We start from the raw sequence: 17,545 nt of genomic DNA, 5'->3' as shown, positions 1-17,545 counted from the left end.
TCCCAGCCACTAGGGAGGCTGCAGCAGAGGAATCACTTGAGCCTGGGAGGCAAGGGTTGCTGAGCCGAGATCCTGCGACTGCACTCTAGCCTAGGTAACACAGGAAGACCCTGTCTCAAAAAAATAAAATAAAATATATATGTGTGTGTGTGTGTATAAAATATTGTATTTTCACTATACATTTTCTATGTTTAGACACACAGATATTACCACTGTGTTACAACTGCCAATACTGCCTAGGAGCAAAGGCTATACCACATAGCATAAGTGTTCAATAGGCTTTGGCCACCTAGGTTTGTACAGTACAATCTGATTCACAACACAACAAAATTGCCTAACAGCACCTTCCTCAGACCATATCCCTGTTGTTAAGGGACATGACTGTACTTGCAACATTTTAAATATTCTTAAAAATAATGATAGTCACATTCTTGGCTGGCTCCCTACATCTATTCCTAAAAAGAATATAGGCCTACATTAAGACAGAATTTCATATCCTTTCATCTTTATTTTATATTCTATTTTATTCAATTGTAAGCTAAAGTTCTGATCATAACTTACCTTTACCTTTATCCATTACACTAAAATTAAATCATATAGAACAACATTTTTCCATTAGTTTCATAAGCTGTATCCACAGTGTGATTTATTTTTAGTTATGTAATTTTAAAAAAGACACTCTGGTGTATATTTTTCAAAAATGATAACCCTGAAATTAATGAAAATCGCCATTAAAAGAGTCCTAGTTTTGCTTTTATAAAAATCATTATTTCGAATTTCACAGTGAAGAGGTACTAAATTCCTCATAGAACATTAAATTATATAAAAATAGAAGACATAGACATCTTTAAATCTTTAATCCTTTGATTAAGCAGCAAGCATATCACTCTTCCAGGCCAAACACTGCTTAAACAAAAAAGAAAAATAATGACGTGCAAAGTATTTACAAAATATGCAAAGCACACAATAAAGACATCTCACTATATACATGTGTCGTATTACTAATTAAGCTAAGGTTTTTCTACTGTGTGCTCTAATGTATGTAAATCAAATTACAGCACATCCCTCAGATACAGCACCTTGGCCCATGTCTGGGATAGAACAGATTTTTTAAATGAATCACAATATACTGAACAGCTGGACAGTTGCTGGTGCTGACCAACTTGACTGACATATCCCACATACTGTGTACTGAAGGTCTACTGACAAGAGACAAGACAATAAACGCTGTAAAGGCATAGTATGCACATACGCAAGACAATCTAACTGCTTAAAAAAATGCTTTAGATATTTTAAGATATCTAACTGTCCCCTGTGGCTTTTAAAGAAAAAATAAGTATAAATTCTTGAATATTAAGAATTTTAAATCAGCTAAACTTTATCTGGTTATAATCCAGGGCCAAGAACTATTTAATATAATCCAATGAGAAACAAAAGGACCCATGCTGGAAAAGAGTTTCAGATATGCCAGTGCATAGGGTATTTATGGAAATAAATGGTTAAAAATCAAAAATTAAACTAATCAATGAATTTAAATCTATAGCACTTTAAGGCTGTGGAGCCAGTGATAGAAAATACTTTGGGAACACATGATCTTTCAAAACATAAATTAGGGTCTTAGATGTTGACTATGTTGTGAAGTATTCTACACGTGGTAAGACTGTGAATGTGCAAACATTTAGCCTATGTCCACTCGTATAGCAATCTAAGTGATCTGTCCCTTTGCACAAATAATGATTCCAATATGAAATCATCGTATCAAAAATACTAAATACACATTGTTGAAATAGTTATCACTTGTAAAATATTCTTTGTAAGTGCTTAATGATTATGGGTTAAGACTTGATGTCTTTTTTTCTATGAAAAAGGGTCTCAGCATTTTTAGTTAACAGCACAATTGTGACAATATACTGATACATCTTTAGATAACACAGAACAAATTCTTAAATTTATTTTATGAAATATGTTGATGATTTAACCCTAAACCAATCCCACGGACACAGGTTGGCTGCAAGGAATACACAAATGTATCCAAATAGTACAATAGATATTTATCAAGAAAACACCTTTCATATTAAATGCAGACCATATTATTAAGTATGAGGGCAATTTTAAGTTCAGAAACCAAACACAAAAAGGGTACTGTAAATAAATGCTTCCATAACCACTATGTCTACATAACTAACAAAACATAATTATTCTCTTAAGTCCCCAAATGTAGGCAACTACTAGTTAAAAGCAGATAGCATTTAGAAACAACAACAAAAAAATTTTTTTTCAAAATTAAGTCCATTTTCAAGGAACTTAAAGAGATTATATTTCAACAAATTAAGTTCTCATTTGTAAGTAAAATTGTTCTTCCAATTCTCTCATTACTAATAGATGATGAGTCAATGACCTTTCAACAAGGACTCTGCGCTAGGACCCTACACTGTATGTTAAAGGGTTAGTAGGTTCAGTACATTCTTTGTGGTTTCATATAATTGCTTTGCAATTGATTAAATTGCTTTCTTTTAAAGGAATACATTAAAATTCCTTTAGGAAAAAAAGCAACATTTTTTTGAAAGAAGGGATATGCAGCTATAATTTCTTAAATATGCATAAAATGAACATATGTCAAAAATGCCGGCTATTCTCGCACTCCTAACATAGGAAAATGCTTTTTAAAAAATTAAATTAAAGAAAAAAGCCAAACATCCTTAACTTAAGAAACTTAAGGAGTTTTCACAATTCCTAAGTCAATATTTCTGTACTAAGAGCCTTGACTAAGAAGAGGCAGGAATATAAAGAACCTCAATAAAATAAATACAGTAAAAACAGAACAAAAACTTGGTATATAGAATACTTAAATCTTTTTTTCCTTTTATGAGAGCAACATTGCCGAACATATACTCTAGAAAGGAGGCTAACTGGAGGCTTTTTGTTGTATAACATTTTAGTCTAGTGAACTGAAAAGTTTCTTAGACATCCACTTATGCTAGTCCACTGCCACAGAACTAGTTTGCAGCCTCGGTATCTAGAAAGGATTATTCTTTCCCCTTTTTCGTCAGTCAGATGAGCACTGGTATAATGATGGGGTGAAAAGTTACTGCAGCTCTGTCCAATTTAATTTTTAGTGCAGTGAGGACTGTGAATCTGTCTGAATTCCGATAAGGGAAGGTGGCTGTTGACCACCAACCGTGGACAATACTGGTCTTGGGTTTAGACGGGGTGGCATAGAATTAGCAGGGCGAATAAGAGGTGGTGGAGGCTGATTTAAAGTTGGCCGGGGCTGGATGAACCGAGCCTGTTGCTGGAGTGGAGGAGGCTGCCGGTGAAGAGCAGGGGCAGCAGGCAGTGTTGGACGAAGAAGTGGTGGAGGCTGGTTCAGAGTGGCAATGGGGGCTGTTGGTGTTGGAGTGGATGATGGGGCAGGAGGTGATGGACCCAGTGTCCGAGGAGCCTGTGGGGTCTGTGCCTAGAGGTGAGGAAACAAAAATACACATATGAGATGTAAGTCCTAATGAACTTAATACAATATAGTTTGGGCTGTCACAGGAAAAACAAAACAAATAAAAACAAAACAAAAACATAACACCAGTGTTTATTGGAAGCACAAGCTTCTTTTATTTTAAACAAAACAAAACAAAAAACAAAAAACCAACGAGGCTACCAAACAGGCATCTTTATTTGTAAACAGCTTAACACTGGAAATAAAAATAAGACTATGAAAGAACAATACACTCTCCATTCTTCTAGAATCAGAACTTAGCATGTCATTATGACTTAAGAGTCAATAGATGCACCACTGAGTAAGTGTATTGTCAACCTTTCATGCTCAATTTAGCTAGTCCTCTGACAAATTAACCTTACAGAACACCACACAAAATGGTGATTCCTCAACTCATATTAGCTCAAATTCCATACACAAACACACCTCCTCTTCTTCATCAGTGCTCTTCCCTGATGGCACATTAGAAGCACTTTTTGTCTCCTCCCCTAAAGTAGAAGCATCACCATTAGAAGCCTGGGTTCCTTGTTCTGCTTCCCACTCCTGCAATACCTCCTCTAAGTTAAACCGACGCCTGTAGTTTACAAAGAAGTTCTTCACTTGGCCAACAGTCTTGTTGCCAATTACATCTGCAATAGCTTGAAAATCTTTACCATATTTGCGGACACCTGGAAGGCAAAGTAAATAATACACCTGTGAAGGATCAATAAGGAGAGCTGTGTGTACTACACATCATGCACACACAAAAGATACCAGCAATGAAAATCCTTTCTGATAAACTCTGCTCATTTCTCAATTCTGAGATAGAGGCTAAGACATCAGGGTCACAGATGAAAACTATCAGTTATGTCATTTCATCGAGCCAGCCACTTGCCTTCAACTGAACAATCAGAAACTTACCATTTTTTACATACTCAGTTATTTTCTCCAATCCTCTCTTGAACTCTCAAATACAGTCCATTTATTGTAAAGCATTGAATTCTTTGTTCCATCCTCAATTCCACATTCATTTATTTCCCTAGTAGCCAGTCACCTAAATTTGAGCAACATCGTTTGTAAACAAAACTGGATGGGAATGAGCCATCTCTCTTATCCCCTCAATGGACTGAGTGAGTAGCCTTAGGGTTCCCCCATTAAGAAAAGCATTATAATTTTGGTCTTAATACTAACTTCAACAGGAATATTTGCCTATACCACCAAGGTACCAACAAATTGAAATTAGTTAAGAACTTAAACATGAAAAGCAGGAGAATCATCACAAGATGATGGATTTAAAAAAGGGAAGGTTTTTTTTTTTCAGAGTCAGTTGGATTTTAACTCATCTAGTAGTTTTAAAGATTGAATGGATGAAAGATTACAGCTTAAAGAGTAAGGTAACAGTAATGACTACCTGAAGAGCACTTGTGTTCATTATCACTACCTTAAACTGAAGAAGGGATATATATTATTAACTGAGAATCTAACTTTACACTAAAGAAGTTTCATTATAATGAAGGGTAATAATTGATTTAAGAAGTTGAGATTGTCAACTATACTACAGAATTTTAAATGGATAATAATTTCCTCTTAAGGGAATTCTAAAAGAAGTTCACAGACTCATTCTAGAAAGAGATGCACTTAGCTCAAAATGGAAAAATTGTTGAAAACTTTTATAATTGGATAACTGCTTTCAAAAATACCAGAAAACAGTAACTCATTAATGAAAGAGATGAGAAAGGAGACAAAAATATGGGGGCTTAAATAAACAACATGTATATGATCACAGATGAGAGAATAATAAATGGATATGTTAATACCCAGCAGAAATGCTATTCTTACCGATACCAATTAATATGAAATAGTCAATTACTCTAAAGCACCAACAGGATGTAACACAAGTTCACTTTTAAATTCTGCTTTATTTTAAATTGAAAAGTTGAAAATAAGCATCTCTGGCTACATTAAAGTAGCTGGGCTTGACTCTGAGGGGAGTTCCTTTATCTAAGAGCTTTCTGGACAGGAGGTCTGACATTATTATCCTCTAATTATATCCCATTTTTAAGGTAGAGTGTTGCGTTTGTAAGCTATGCTCATTTGCTGTGTTCTGAAAAGAAAATACATGTACGTGACAATAAAGTAAAAATAGACATTGTTTATAATGTTTTATCACCATAAATGAATTTATACTCCCTTTAAACACATGACGTTGATTTCTTTAAACTTCACAGTTAAGTATAAATTCTAAGAGTGACTGGATTCAACTGAGAGTTTATAGGAGCTACTGTTATATATTAAAGTACTTCTCTACTACTTTTATATTGTAGAAAATAACAACTCTTAGAAGGGTGAGTCTCTGTGCCATTTCTAAATTCTAAATTTGAGTTTGCTGCATTGAAGAATAACTACTAATTAGAAATCAAATATAGTAAATATAGTGTTCTATCAGTTACAAATTTTCATAAGGGACACTTAATTTACATTCTAGCAATGGCCAACCCTACCGAATACACGAGTTTAGGAGTGAAAATCTTAAATAAGTCTAGGATTAGAATGTATTTCTAGGAAGCAGCCACATTAAGACTAACTCTGACTCCAACTCTAAGATATCATAAACCTCCGAACACTTATTTTGCAAAATATATGCCAAACTCTAGTTGTCCCCAAGTCTGATTTCATTAAATTAAATAAGTGCCCCTTCTTCTGACTATACTCCTTTTGATCTTCCACTTCTTGATTTTTTCTTGTTCAATGGACTTTACCTTGTCACCAAAGTTTTACATTTTTTAAATTATAGACCTTAAACTCAAAACTACTTCCTGTAAGAGCCTTAGAGTTTCTAGAGACATTCAATGTCAACATCTTTTTCTAACTCACCCAAGTATGCTTCTAAATTAACTATAATATGCTTATAATTAACTCATATATGCCAGTCTAAACTCTCAAGGCTCAGACCACACTGTAGATTTCTGTAGTTTAGCTGAGGATTCCAATCAACGTCCTGAGAGCACATGTGCCTAGATATTAATCCCCTCAGCCTGAAGGATAGCTGGACTGGGTCTGGAATAGCTGGAGCTCCTTGGCAGTCTTATTTGGGTAAGAGCAGCTTCATCTGCTTGCCTAGTATGCTGTGACAGATTTCATAATTTTCTCTGTGTACCATGATGTGAAAAAGGTTGGAAAGTACCGTCCTAGAAAATACAAAGCAGCACTAGTATTACTACAATGCTCAGTAAACTGGAGTGCTTAGAAAATAAGGAAATATGATTTTTCTTCCCTATAAAGCTTATTCTTCCCTAAACCACAAGAGGTATTAGATATATATGGCTGAATTATTCACCGTCACACTCAGAATGGCACAGTTCAACAGCACTTTGGTTAGAAGATGGAACTCTTAGGCTCTATACTGTTGCTAGCAACTAGGCAAACTAGTGAAACTCCAACTGACTCAGTGAGACTGCTCTTTTAAAATTATCTCCAGCTAGGCTTCTGGAACAACCAGCAGGTGGCAGTGATGAGCAGCAACTAACTTTAACAACTTACGGCATCAAAGCTATCCTAGTTTCAATCTGTGCCTGGGGAAAGGGCACTCCACTATTTTTTCATAGTTGATAATAAACAAAGTGATCGGATTGCCTTCTCAGGAAGAGAGCTAAATATGATGATTAAGTCAACCTCACTTCCTGAAGACGTAAAAGGTACACTTGAACCATAGTTGTTAAAGTCTCACTTCTACGGCAAGAGGTTGCTTTCAAAGGTTAGTGGAATAAACATTTAATTACCCTAGAACAGGCAAATAATGTTTCCTAGGAAGAGAAAATAATTGTTTTCAGTCAAATTTCTAAATTTCATTTGAAAGTTACAATGAAACAACTTTGCTTTCTATGCTGGCAGATGATACCTTATAATCTTTAATATGTAAAGTTTTATTTAGGAATTAACATAAAAATATGACTCATTAGGATATCCTGTTATCATTACATTTTATGAAAGCCCACATACTCCAACCAGGAATCTAAATTACTCAATGCAAAAGCATACTTTTTTAAAAAACATGTCTTGTTAATACTTTAAAATTGCCAAAGAAGATATTTTTATTAGCAGTAGAGACTTTAGCATAGCCATTATCTGAATTATCAGACATTCTGAATTAGTAGAGTCTGTCCATACATTTTTTTTTTAATCTTTGGCTGGTAAGAAGGTGATAACTTCAGGAGAATTTATATGATGTTTCCCAACTCTAAAAATGGAATCTGAAACTTTCTTTTTTAAGCTAGAAGGGATAGCATGAATAGGCGCCTTTGGTAAGTTTAAAACAATTTTTTTAAATTAGATTTTGGGGCCAGGCATGGTGGCTAATGCCTGTAATCCCAACACTTTGGGAAGCCAAGGCAGACAAATCACTTGGAGTCAGGACAAGACCATCTTGGCCAACGTGGCAAAACCCAGCTTCTATTAAAATACAAAAAATAGCTGGGCATAGTGGTGAATGCCTGTAGTCCCAGCTACTTAGGTAGGCTGAGGCACGGGAATCGCTTAAACCTGGGAGGTGGAGGTTGCAGTGAGCCAAGATACTTTTATTGAGCTCCAGCCTGGATGACAAAGTGAGACTCTGTCTCCAAAACAAACAAACAAAGAAAAAACACAACCCCAAAAGACGAAATATGGTAAGCTGCTTATAGTTAGTGAAATTTCAGAGGATTTTTTTCTGGCTTTCACAACAAAATTTCTTAAAGTGAACATGTACTTAGTTTAACTGTGAAACATTAATTTTTTCAAACATATATTTTTGAAATAATAGAAATATAAGAACATCTAGCAACTCCAGAGATATGATTCTTTTCTATCATTAAGACATACATTTTAAACTTAAGCCATTTGGGAGTGTGCATTTCTCTCCACCTCCTGCAAATCTCTTCAAGAATTCCGTATTAGAAGGTAGAAGATGTATCAATAGCAACGGAACAGTGACTGATGTATATATGGAAGGGGCTAAAAGTCAAAATCACATAAGTTACATTCCATTACAAAAATGCTGGAAATTTTGAACCACAGATCATTTAATGTAAGTGTTATCAGAGGGCTGACCACTATATTTTTGAACCTCCGTTCTTATGGTATCTGCTATAACAGAAAAATAATCTCTAAAGCAAGAGTGCTTTTCAGATGTAAAGATATGAATTTCCTCATTCCGCTTCCTTTTGATCATTTGTGTACTGTGTTTGGTACACAACACAGTGTACCTTTTATTTTTAATCAACTGCCAAATCTATTTTTTCTCCTTTACAAACCTTTTTGTTAGTATGAGATAAAATTAGAAAGAAGACAATTTCTAGACTTGCAACTTTATCTTTAAAAGGTGAATGAAATACAAGAAGAGAGGGTAACTTTTACTATAAGCGTAAGTCACCTGAACACAGTTCTGTCATTTTCTGTTTTATACAAAAAGGTAGAAATTATAAAAAATAACTAAAGTTAACATCAATTGAAAAAAATTTGTTGTTTATCCTAAAGTAGCATAAATTTTAATTGGGAAGCATTTTTTTCTTAAGCACTAATGACTAGGAAACAAATATATTTAAGAGGTGACTTAAAATGGCAAATACTGTATACCATGCTTCTAGCCTCTACATACTTTAAAAAGTGTTTTGTACTATAATTTAAATGCATTGTTTTTTTGAAAACAGCTAATCATCATTCCATTTTACATGGAAAAAAGATACACGTAAAATAATCTAATTCCTTTTTAAATATTTTTTTTGAGTCAAGAGTTTCACTCTGTTGCTGAGGCTGGAGCGCAGTGGTGTGATCTCGGCTCACTGCAACCTCCACCTCCCAGGTTTGAGCAATTCTCCTGCCTCAGGAGACTACAGGTGCACGCCACCATACCTGGCTAATTTTTTTTTTAGTGGAGATAGGGTTTCACTATGTTGTCCAGGCTGGTCTCAAACTCTTGGCTTCAAGTGATCCACCTGCCTTGGCCTCCCAAAGCGCTGGCATTACAGGTGTGAGCCACCACGCCCGGCCCCTTTTGAAATTCTTAATTTCTGAATTCTGTTTATCAAATGAATATCAAGTTGGATTTTAGGATAACTTCTAAAAGTATTATAAGGTTAGGAAAAAAAAAATACACACACACACACACACACACACATACACACACATACATACATGCTACAAACAGGAACATTTTACCATTAACACAATAGGGAAATATCATTATTGGTCATAATAAAATTTGGTCATAATAAAAATTTAGATACTTAGGATTGGAACACATGACAGAAACTGTAGAAGTACCTTGCCTGGCAAATATGTTAAGAGGATTAAATTAGCAGTTTTAATGATATCCTACCTGGAGACTCTTGAAAAATTCTATTAAAATTGTAACATAGGTAGAACTAGAATTAACATAATAAAGTGACTGATTACAAAAGTGTAAACAGACATTCCTATTTGATCTGAGCATGGTTTTCCCTCTCTTCTAATTAAGAGAAAAAGAAGGGAAACTTATTTAAATGACTAACATTTATTTAACAACAGTATAAGTAGATGGAACAGGAAAGTAAGGTGGGAAATACATATTTAAGCCCTAGGAAAGAAAACGATCTTAATATGCCTGGTTTAAAAAGAGTTGTAACAAAAAAGCTTATTTAATAGTAAAATTGTAAATCTCACTAATTGCACCAGAGTCAACATTTTTTTCTGCAGGTCACTGTAATAGTATTCTACTATGAGCCAGATAAAATAAAGCATTTAACAAGTAAGTGTCAAATCTGAAATATATTTGTAAAATGTCTTGAATATACAGTGATATACAAAGTAAAACATGTTAATATCAAAACATAGTTTATTACTTTGTAAAACTAAATTGGCCATTAGAATAATATACATAAAGGTTTACCATAAAGATTAAAAAAAAAAAAAAAAAACAACGGCCTGCTAAGAGAAGTACTTGTAGATAGTAAACTGTGTATTATTAAAAGACCCCACAATTACGTATTATAGCTGCACTGAAATTCAGGTACAAGGGACATTACTACATGATTATACTATTTATAAGACACACTTCTGAGCACTATATAAATACATGGGCACATAAGACAATATGATACTTTTAAATTCTCTTTAAAATAGCTATTTTGGGCACAAATGTCCTTATATTGTTTTATTTTATGTAACAACAACAAAAACCTACAAATGAAAACAAAAAAATCCAAAGAATAAAAATAAAACAGAGACATTAACACCATTAACACATTATTAAGAAAGTGCCTTTGAAATCCTGAGAACATGTGTACTTCCATACAAACTGTTATTAGTGTAACTTACTTAAAGGGTTACTTTTTAAAAATGTACATGGTATAATACTGAATATACCTCAGCACAGAGGAAATGTTTGGTTATACATACGACTATTCCATTCTTTTAATATTTAATTATGTCTACATATATAGTTCAAACTATATATTTAGATATTACCGTTGTTCTTCCATTGAATGCAGCTTTGAATATCCAACCCAGCCATAAGATTCAGTGGACTCTCTCACTTAAAGTACTGCTGTAGAGCAGTATCAAATCCTGAGTGCTGTATAGAGAAGTATTAGCCTAGACTTTCCTATGACATCCTTTTCAGAAAATTCTTTCATTGGGATAATTTCTTTAAAATACAGAGTTAACATACTAATCTTCAAGCAACTGAATACTGGAAACCAGGTGCAGTTTTTACCAGGCTACGATGATAGAAAAATATAGGCTTTACATGAATAAAACAATGCCTATTCAAAATGACTATACTAAATCTGTAGGCCATAACTCTAAATGAATATAAAGCAGCCACTGAAATCCTCACTAATTTTTTAAACAATAATTTAAATTACCAGAGTTTAATTTAAAAACAGCTATTTTTAAACATTATGAACTAATTAAACCTTGTTCTGACTCATTCAGAAACTCAGTTCTACAATTACAGGTGTGTTCAATGCACATCCAGCACCCTGTGTCATAGTATCAATTCTTTATGAAATGACTGTGCTATGCTGCACAGGCCTAAGCAAGGGCTGACATCATCCTGCTGGCACCCTCCTGTGACATTTTCAAATCATGCTGGCTGGCTAATTCTTTCTCCAATCGAAACTGCAGAGTCATCTATCAGTTAATCAATCGGAATGATGCTTGCAAAGCATTTTTGTATTAAATATGTTCTCTTTAGACTATTTGGCAAGGTTTTAAAAGGTATGCTTATATGTTTCACTGGGGCCCCACTCTCTCACAGTGGTTAACCTAGATAAAAAAACTACTAGCACTCAACACAAAGAAGTGCTCAGCCAGGAAGAAACAAAATGTAGATCAAACTTTAAATTGTACAATTGGACCTGCACATAATTTATCATAAAGAGGAAAAAAATCATAACAATGAATAAAAATATACAATTTGTCTTTAAGTAATTTAAACATGAGAAAATCCAAGTTTATAATGCTTCCCAGTTGCCCATGAGTGTTCATAATACAAAAAGCTTTCTGCCATATAATTCAACAAAAGATTCTTAGAAATAGTGCATTTAAAATGCTGTATGTGATTTTTTGATATCTCTCTTAAGTCTCTTTTTAAAAATATATCTATTTTAAGTCAGGTTTCTAAGCATTTAGTGGTACATCTCTTAAGGGAAGTATGAAACACTGAAAGTTAGGCATGTAGTTAATATTTTCAATACCTGACATTTATCAGATAAACATTATTTTACAGAGTAATCAGAAACATACTATAGCTCATTTATGCTTTTAACTATAAGTTATCAATGAATGATATACAGTAAGAACGAACCCAATTGGAGGAATATCAAAGGAGAAGCACAAAGAGCCCATGTGACTTTTTCATGCTTAATCATCATCATCAATTATTTAGTGCTGAGAATACATTACGTGCTGTTCAGGACTCAAAATGCACATAGACTTGAATATGTCACATCCACAAATACAACACAGAATTCCTGGTCACCAGGACTTTGTCATAAACACAAGAGCCCTTTCTGGATCAATTTCTAAAGGAAGGGAAGAACTAGGGTAGTCACCTTTCATGACAAATTAAATAATTATTAACAACAATAACTGCTTATCTTTAATATACCTTGCACTGCTAGAAGCTGCTCCTCTGTGGTCCAACGGGCATTAATTTTCTGATTTGACTACAAAATTAAAGAGAAGTTTCCTAATGAGGATATGAAGACAGACATTTTCCAAAGTGCTTATTTTTTTAACTTTTCATCAAATCACAGACATGAGATTACTACAACTCTGATTCATGAAGATTCTATTTTTAGAAAGATAAAATATATTCTGAGTTACCTTTTTCCATGCAGAAAGATAATGAAAGGGAAAGGTACTAATTTGGGAGAGGGAACAACATTCACATTTATGCTCTAATAAGAGATATTAAAACATGAGAAAATCTATTAGTCTCCCATTTTCCACCTATAATATTCCTATCACATATTGTAGATACTATATTAGCCTAGTTTTAAACATTTAAGAGACTTTTTTTTCCTTTTTTTTTTTTAAAGACAGAGTCTTGTTCTGTTGCCCTGGCTGGAGTGTGCAATGACATGATCACGGCTCACTGCAACCTCAAAATCCCCGGCTCAAGCAACTCTCTTACCTGTCTCCCAAGTAGTAGCTGGGACCACAGTAACCTCCCACCACACTCAGCTAATTTTTTTTTTATTTTTTAGAGATGAGCTCTCACTACGTTGCCAGGCTGGTCTCAAACCTCTGGCCATAAGTGAGGAACTTTCTCCCCCTGATGCCCAGGCTGGAGTGCAGTGGTGTGATCTTGGCTCACTATAACCTCCACCTTCCAGGTTCAATTGATTTTCCTGCCTCAGCCTCCTAAATAGCTGGGATTACAGATGCCCACCACCGTATCTGGACAGTTTTGTATTTTTATTAGAGATAGGGTTTCACCATGTTGGCCCGTCTGGGCCTCCCAAAGCGTTGGGATTACAAACGTGAGCTACTACACCCAGCCTAAACTTTTTCTTTAAAGAGGATCTATAGCTCTAAGATTTCTTTCCTTCATGTTTAAGACTGAACCTATCCTTACTCCCCCCAGAACAGTGGTATAAATTAGCATAGGACTACAGAACAGGTCTAAATCCTAAAATACTTCTTTAAACTTCTGAGGCAGAAAGTGATTCTGATAAGAATATTTTTTTCTCAAGACCACCCAATATTTATCCCCCCCCCAAATCCTCCTAAATTTAGGATTTTTAGTATGCTAATAATACACGAACAAATATCTAATCAGATTTCATTAGTGTATACCCACTGAATGGTAAATCAAGGACCTTTGGCAGTAGATGGACAGAAATAACTACACCAGTGTGCAGAGGTTTGCAGAAGGAACTGCCAAGATAAAGTGGTGTGGTGTAATACCTGGGCATGTTGGGCAAAACAGAAACAGGGCTTCTTTTGAGAAGGGGCATTTAGGTCTTAGCCCACTCATGGTCCTAGCAATAAGAGTTTCTATAGCACACAGAAGTAACACCAACTTTCTCACCAAAAGTAAAGAGGTGTAAGTACTCAGAATGAGGAATGAAACAAAACTCCAAAGTTAAAAAAAAATTTATTAGAGGAGAAATGAAAATGTAAAAAAACAGAACTTAAGAGTAAAGGAGAGAAAAACCTAAAACAAATCACTGTATTCCAGACGAGATTAAAAAGGGACAGCAGGGCAGGCAAGGTAGTAGACAGTAGATAAGCCTCAAGATTAGGAACCTGGTGATGAGGCAAAGGAGAAACAGTAAAAAGAAAAAGAGAAAAGTGGGGAATAGGAAAAAACTATGAGTGACATAAAGAAACAGTAATAAAAGAGTGAATCAAATGTAAAAAAGTTAAAAAAAAAATGAAAGAAAAAGGAGACAGGAAAAATTATAAACATATCTTCCCCCAAAAAGGGAGTAACATGAATGGTGGAGAAACTCTATTAAGAAGGAATATGGGCCAGGTGTGGTGGCTCACACCTGTAATCCAAGCTCTTTGGAAGCCAATGGGGGTGGATCACCTGAGGTCGGGAGTTCAAGACCAGCCTGACCAACATGGTAAAACCCCGTCTTTAAAAAAAAAAAAAGAAAAAAGAAAAAAAAAAAAAAATTTTTTTTTTTTAAAGAAGGAATATATATTGTTTTTTTTTGTTTTTTTTTGAGACGGAGTTTCACTCTCGTTACCCAGGCTGGAGTGCAGTGGCATGATCTCGGCTCACCGCAGCCTCCGCCACCTGGGTTCAGGCAATTCTCCTGCCTCAGCCTCCTGAGTAGCTGGGATTACAGGCACGTGCCACCATGCCCAGCTGAATTTTTGTATTTTTAGTAGAGACGGGGTTTCACCATGTTGACCAGGATGGTCTCGATCTCTTGACCTCGTGATCCACCCGCCTCGGCCTCCCAAAGCGCTGGGATTACAGGCGTGAGCCACCGCGCCCGGCCGGAATATATATTGTTAATTGGAAACCTAACTTTACACTAAGAAAGCTTATACTGAGTTCATACACAAGGCAATCTGATGCTACCTTGGCAGTGGAAAGTGGATAAAAGAGGCCCTTAGTACCCAAGGATAATTGGTACTGAAATTGATTTAAAACAGGTCAAAATATTTTCGAGTAAATAATGGTAAAAAAAAAATAAAAGGTTGATTGCAATTGAACCTGAAATGTGAAACAAAAACCTGTAAAAATTAGTTCTTTTAAAAAAATAGTTAATGACTTGTTTAATATGCTTTACTTTTTGGCCTATCTTTTCTGACTATACAATGGTGCAACATCCTTTGACTTTGAAATTCACATGGTTCACAAAATGGGTCATTTTGTTTTAAAGGCTTATTGAAATAATTTTCTAAAGGGCCTTAATTCTTTGTTACTCAAATTACTCTTTTTTGAAGTGCCTGCCTATGAGTCATCACTTTTTTCTTCAGTGGTTAATTCTGCTGGATACTCATCTGTCAATTCTGTAGATGACTAATGTCATTCTCTTGCAGTTTAACAGACTTCATGAAGTTTCCCATCTTTTGCAAAGTATCCAATTTCATTTTGGTTTGTGCTGTATTTGCACTGCATTACCAAGAGAGTGACAGAGAAGGATAATGATGTAGTGAATGGGCAAATAACAGCTACAGTTATTTAGGAAGAGTTGATGAGTACAGCCTAATTTTATAAATGATTGGTTTACTAGTCAATGTTCTTGTTCGGGAATTTTTGCTTCTCCATGCATTACATGGATTAATGACCACTTGGATATCAAGGATCTTCTGTACAAACAACTTGCAAAATACCTTTGTTGTAGGTTAATCTAAGGATTAAATACAACTAAATATGAGGATATATTTAGAATATATCTTAAAAGGCATCTGGCACACTGCCTGGGCAAATCAAAGTTGATCAATTCATGTTTGTTAAATCTAAAAGACAGAAACTGGAGGAAAAGGTATCATTAATGAAAAGGAAACAAAAAATGAAAGAAAAATAACATGTATTATGACATTTCTTTTTAATCTAAACTTCAGAAAGCTTACAAATCAGAAGATGAATGAATACAAATAACTTTAAAGTTAAAAAGTACAGAGTAGACGGGGGAATTTAAAGATAGGAGAAAAAGTCACAATGATTTAAGTGGGGAAACATAACAAGGAAGGGTTGGAGATTGAGATGGGTTTTTAAATAGGAAAAGCTTCTGAAAGGCAAATAATGGGAAGGCAATCCAGGTGTAAGGGAAAACAGGATTTGTGTCAGTAAGAAGTTGTAGCCTGAAAAGTTGGTGATATTTAACTAAATTAAAATATGGTAAGGGCCATCCACTTTTGGAAGGGTAGTAAAAATCAGAGTTGGTAAGTTTACACTACATTTAATAAGCATTAAAATTTTTAAATTAAAAAAATTTTTTTAAGATTTAATGTACATTTATTCTTAACACGTGGAACATATAGTATAAAAATTTCATACTGAATAAATGATATTCATTAAGCCAAAAAAGGAAAAAAAGGAGAAATTTACATCAAGTTTTAGCTACATTGTTGAAATAAAAATATGCAGATTTTATCACTGAAAAAAATCTCAATTGTGTTTCTTCATCAGAACTTCAATTGAGCCGGGCGCAGTGGCTCAAGCCTGTAATCCCAGCACTTTGGGAGGCCGAGGCGGGTGGATCACGAGGTCAAGAGATCAAGACCATCCTGGTCAACATGGTGAAACCCCATCTCTACTAAAAAATACAAAAAATCAGCTGGGCATGGTGGTGCTTGCCTGTAATCCCATCTACTCAGGAGGCTGAGGCAGGAGAATTGCCTGAACCCGGAGGCGGAGGTTGCGGTGAGCCGAGATCGCGCCATTGCACTCCAGCCTGGGTAACGAGAGCGAAACTCCGTCTCAAAAAAAAAAAGAAAGAAAACAAAACAAAAACCCAGAAAAAAATAAACTGTAAGTTGACTGGCTGCTGAGACAACTGCAAGGACTTTAGAGAGACCTGTACAGCATCAAGCCAAAAGGGGTGACATCTGGTAAGAGATTAAATAGCTGTGTCTCGCTTTTAGCAGGTCACCAACTTGTTAACTCATCATACTATAAAGGGGTAGCTGGGAGGAGGACCAAACTGTAGGGATTCAAGGGCATGTGCAATGTACAACATCATATATATACACTTGTGGCAGCACAGCCACTACCGCTAAAGGTTAAAACCAGTTCTAAGAGGTGATCTCAGGGTTATTCATACAATCAAGGAAGAGAGAAAGAGGTCAGGGTGTTGTAGGTTCACACATCATACTTTGGGGGAAAAGCCTTTTTTTTCCCCCTCCTCAATGTTTAACTAAAAACATTTTTAAAAACTACAGCTTGATGCTGACCCATCGTTTTCTCATTTCCATGTGAGACATTATTATTACAATATGTTTACAGCATCAGGTGTACAGTACAGTACATGAAAGCGTCTACACTCTACTGCACGGGCCTCTCCAGTGAACACGGTCTATTCACAACTGCGAACTTCTTGGCTCCTGCAAGATTGTAAATGTACAACAATAAACCACACAGTTCAGCTG

General features: G+C 35.1%; 1 protein-coding gene across 10 annotated transcripts in view; it reads right to left on the bottom strand.

Annotated features, from left to right (window-relative positions):
* Positions 1–607: 607 nt before the first annotated feature.
* RCOR3 (REST corepressor 3) overlaps positions 608–17,545 on the bottom strand; it is a 62,813-nt gene continuing 45,875 nt past the window's right edge. For 6 of the 10 annotated variants that reach the window (XM_032289144.1, XM_032289136.1, XM_032289135.1 and 3 more), the window contains 3 exons: positions 12,594–12,651; positions 3,917–4,158; positions 608–3,457 (listed from right to left, as the gene is read on the bottom strand). In XM_032289144.1, coding sequence (XP_032145035.1) covers positions 3,113–3,457; positions 3,917–4,158; positions 12,594–12,651 — 645 coding nt within the window. In that variant the 3' untranslated portion in view covers positions 608–3,112. Of the gene's footprint in view, positions 3,458–3,582; positions 4,159–12,593; positions 12,652–17,545 lie in introns of those variants that run through there. The other 4 variants (XM_032289137.1, XM_032289143.1, XM_032289142.1 and 1 more) reach the window with 4 other exon arrangements.

This window comes from Sapajus apella, unplaced genomic scaffold (genome assembly GCF_009761245.1).
Source record: "Sapajus apella isolate SASKATOON/1434 unplaced genomic scaffold, GSC_monkey_1.0 scaffold22, whole genome shotgun sequence".
Classification (NCBI taxonomy): domain Eukaryota; kingdom Metazoa; phylum Chordata; class Mammalia; order Primates; family Cebidae; genus Sapajus; species Sapajus apella.
This window is presented reverse-complemented; position numbering and strand designations above follow the sequence as displayed.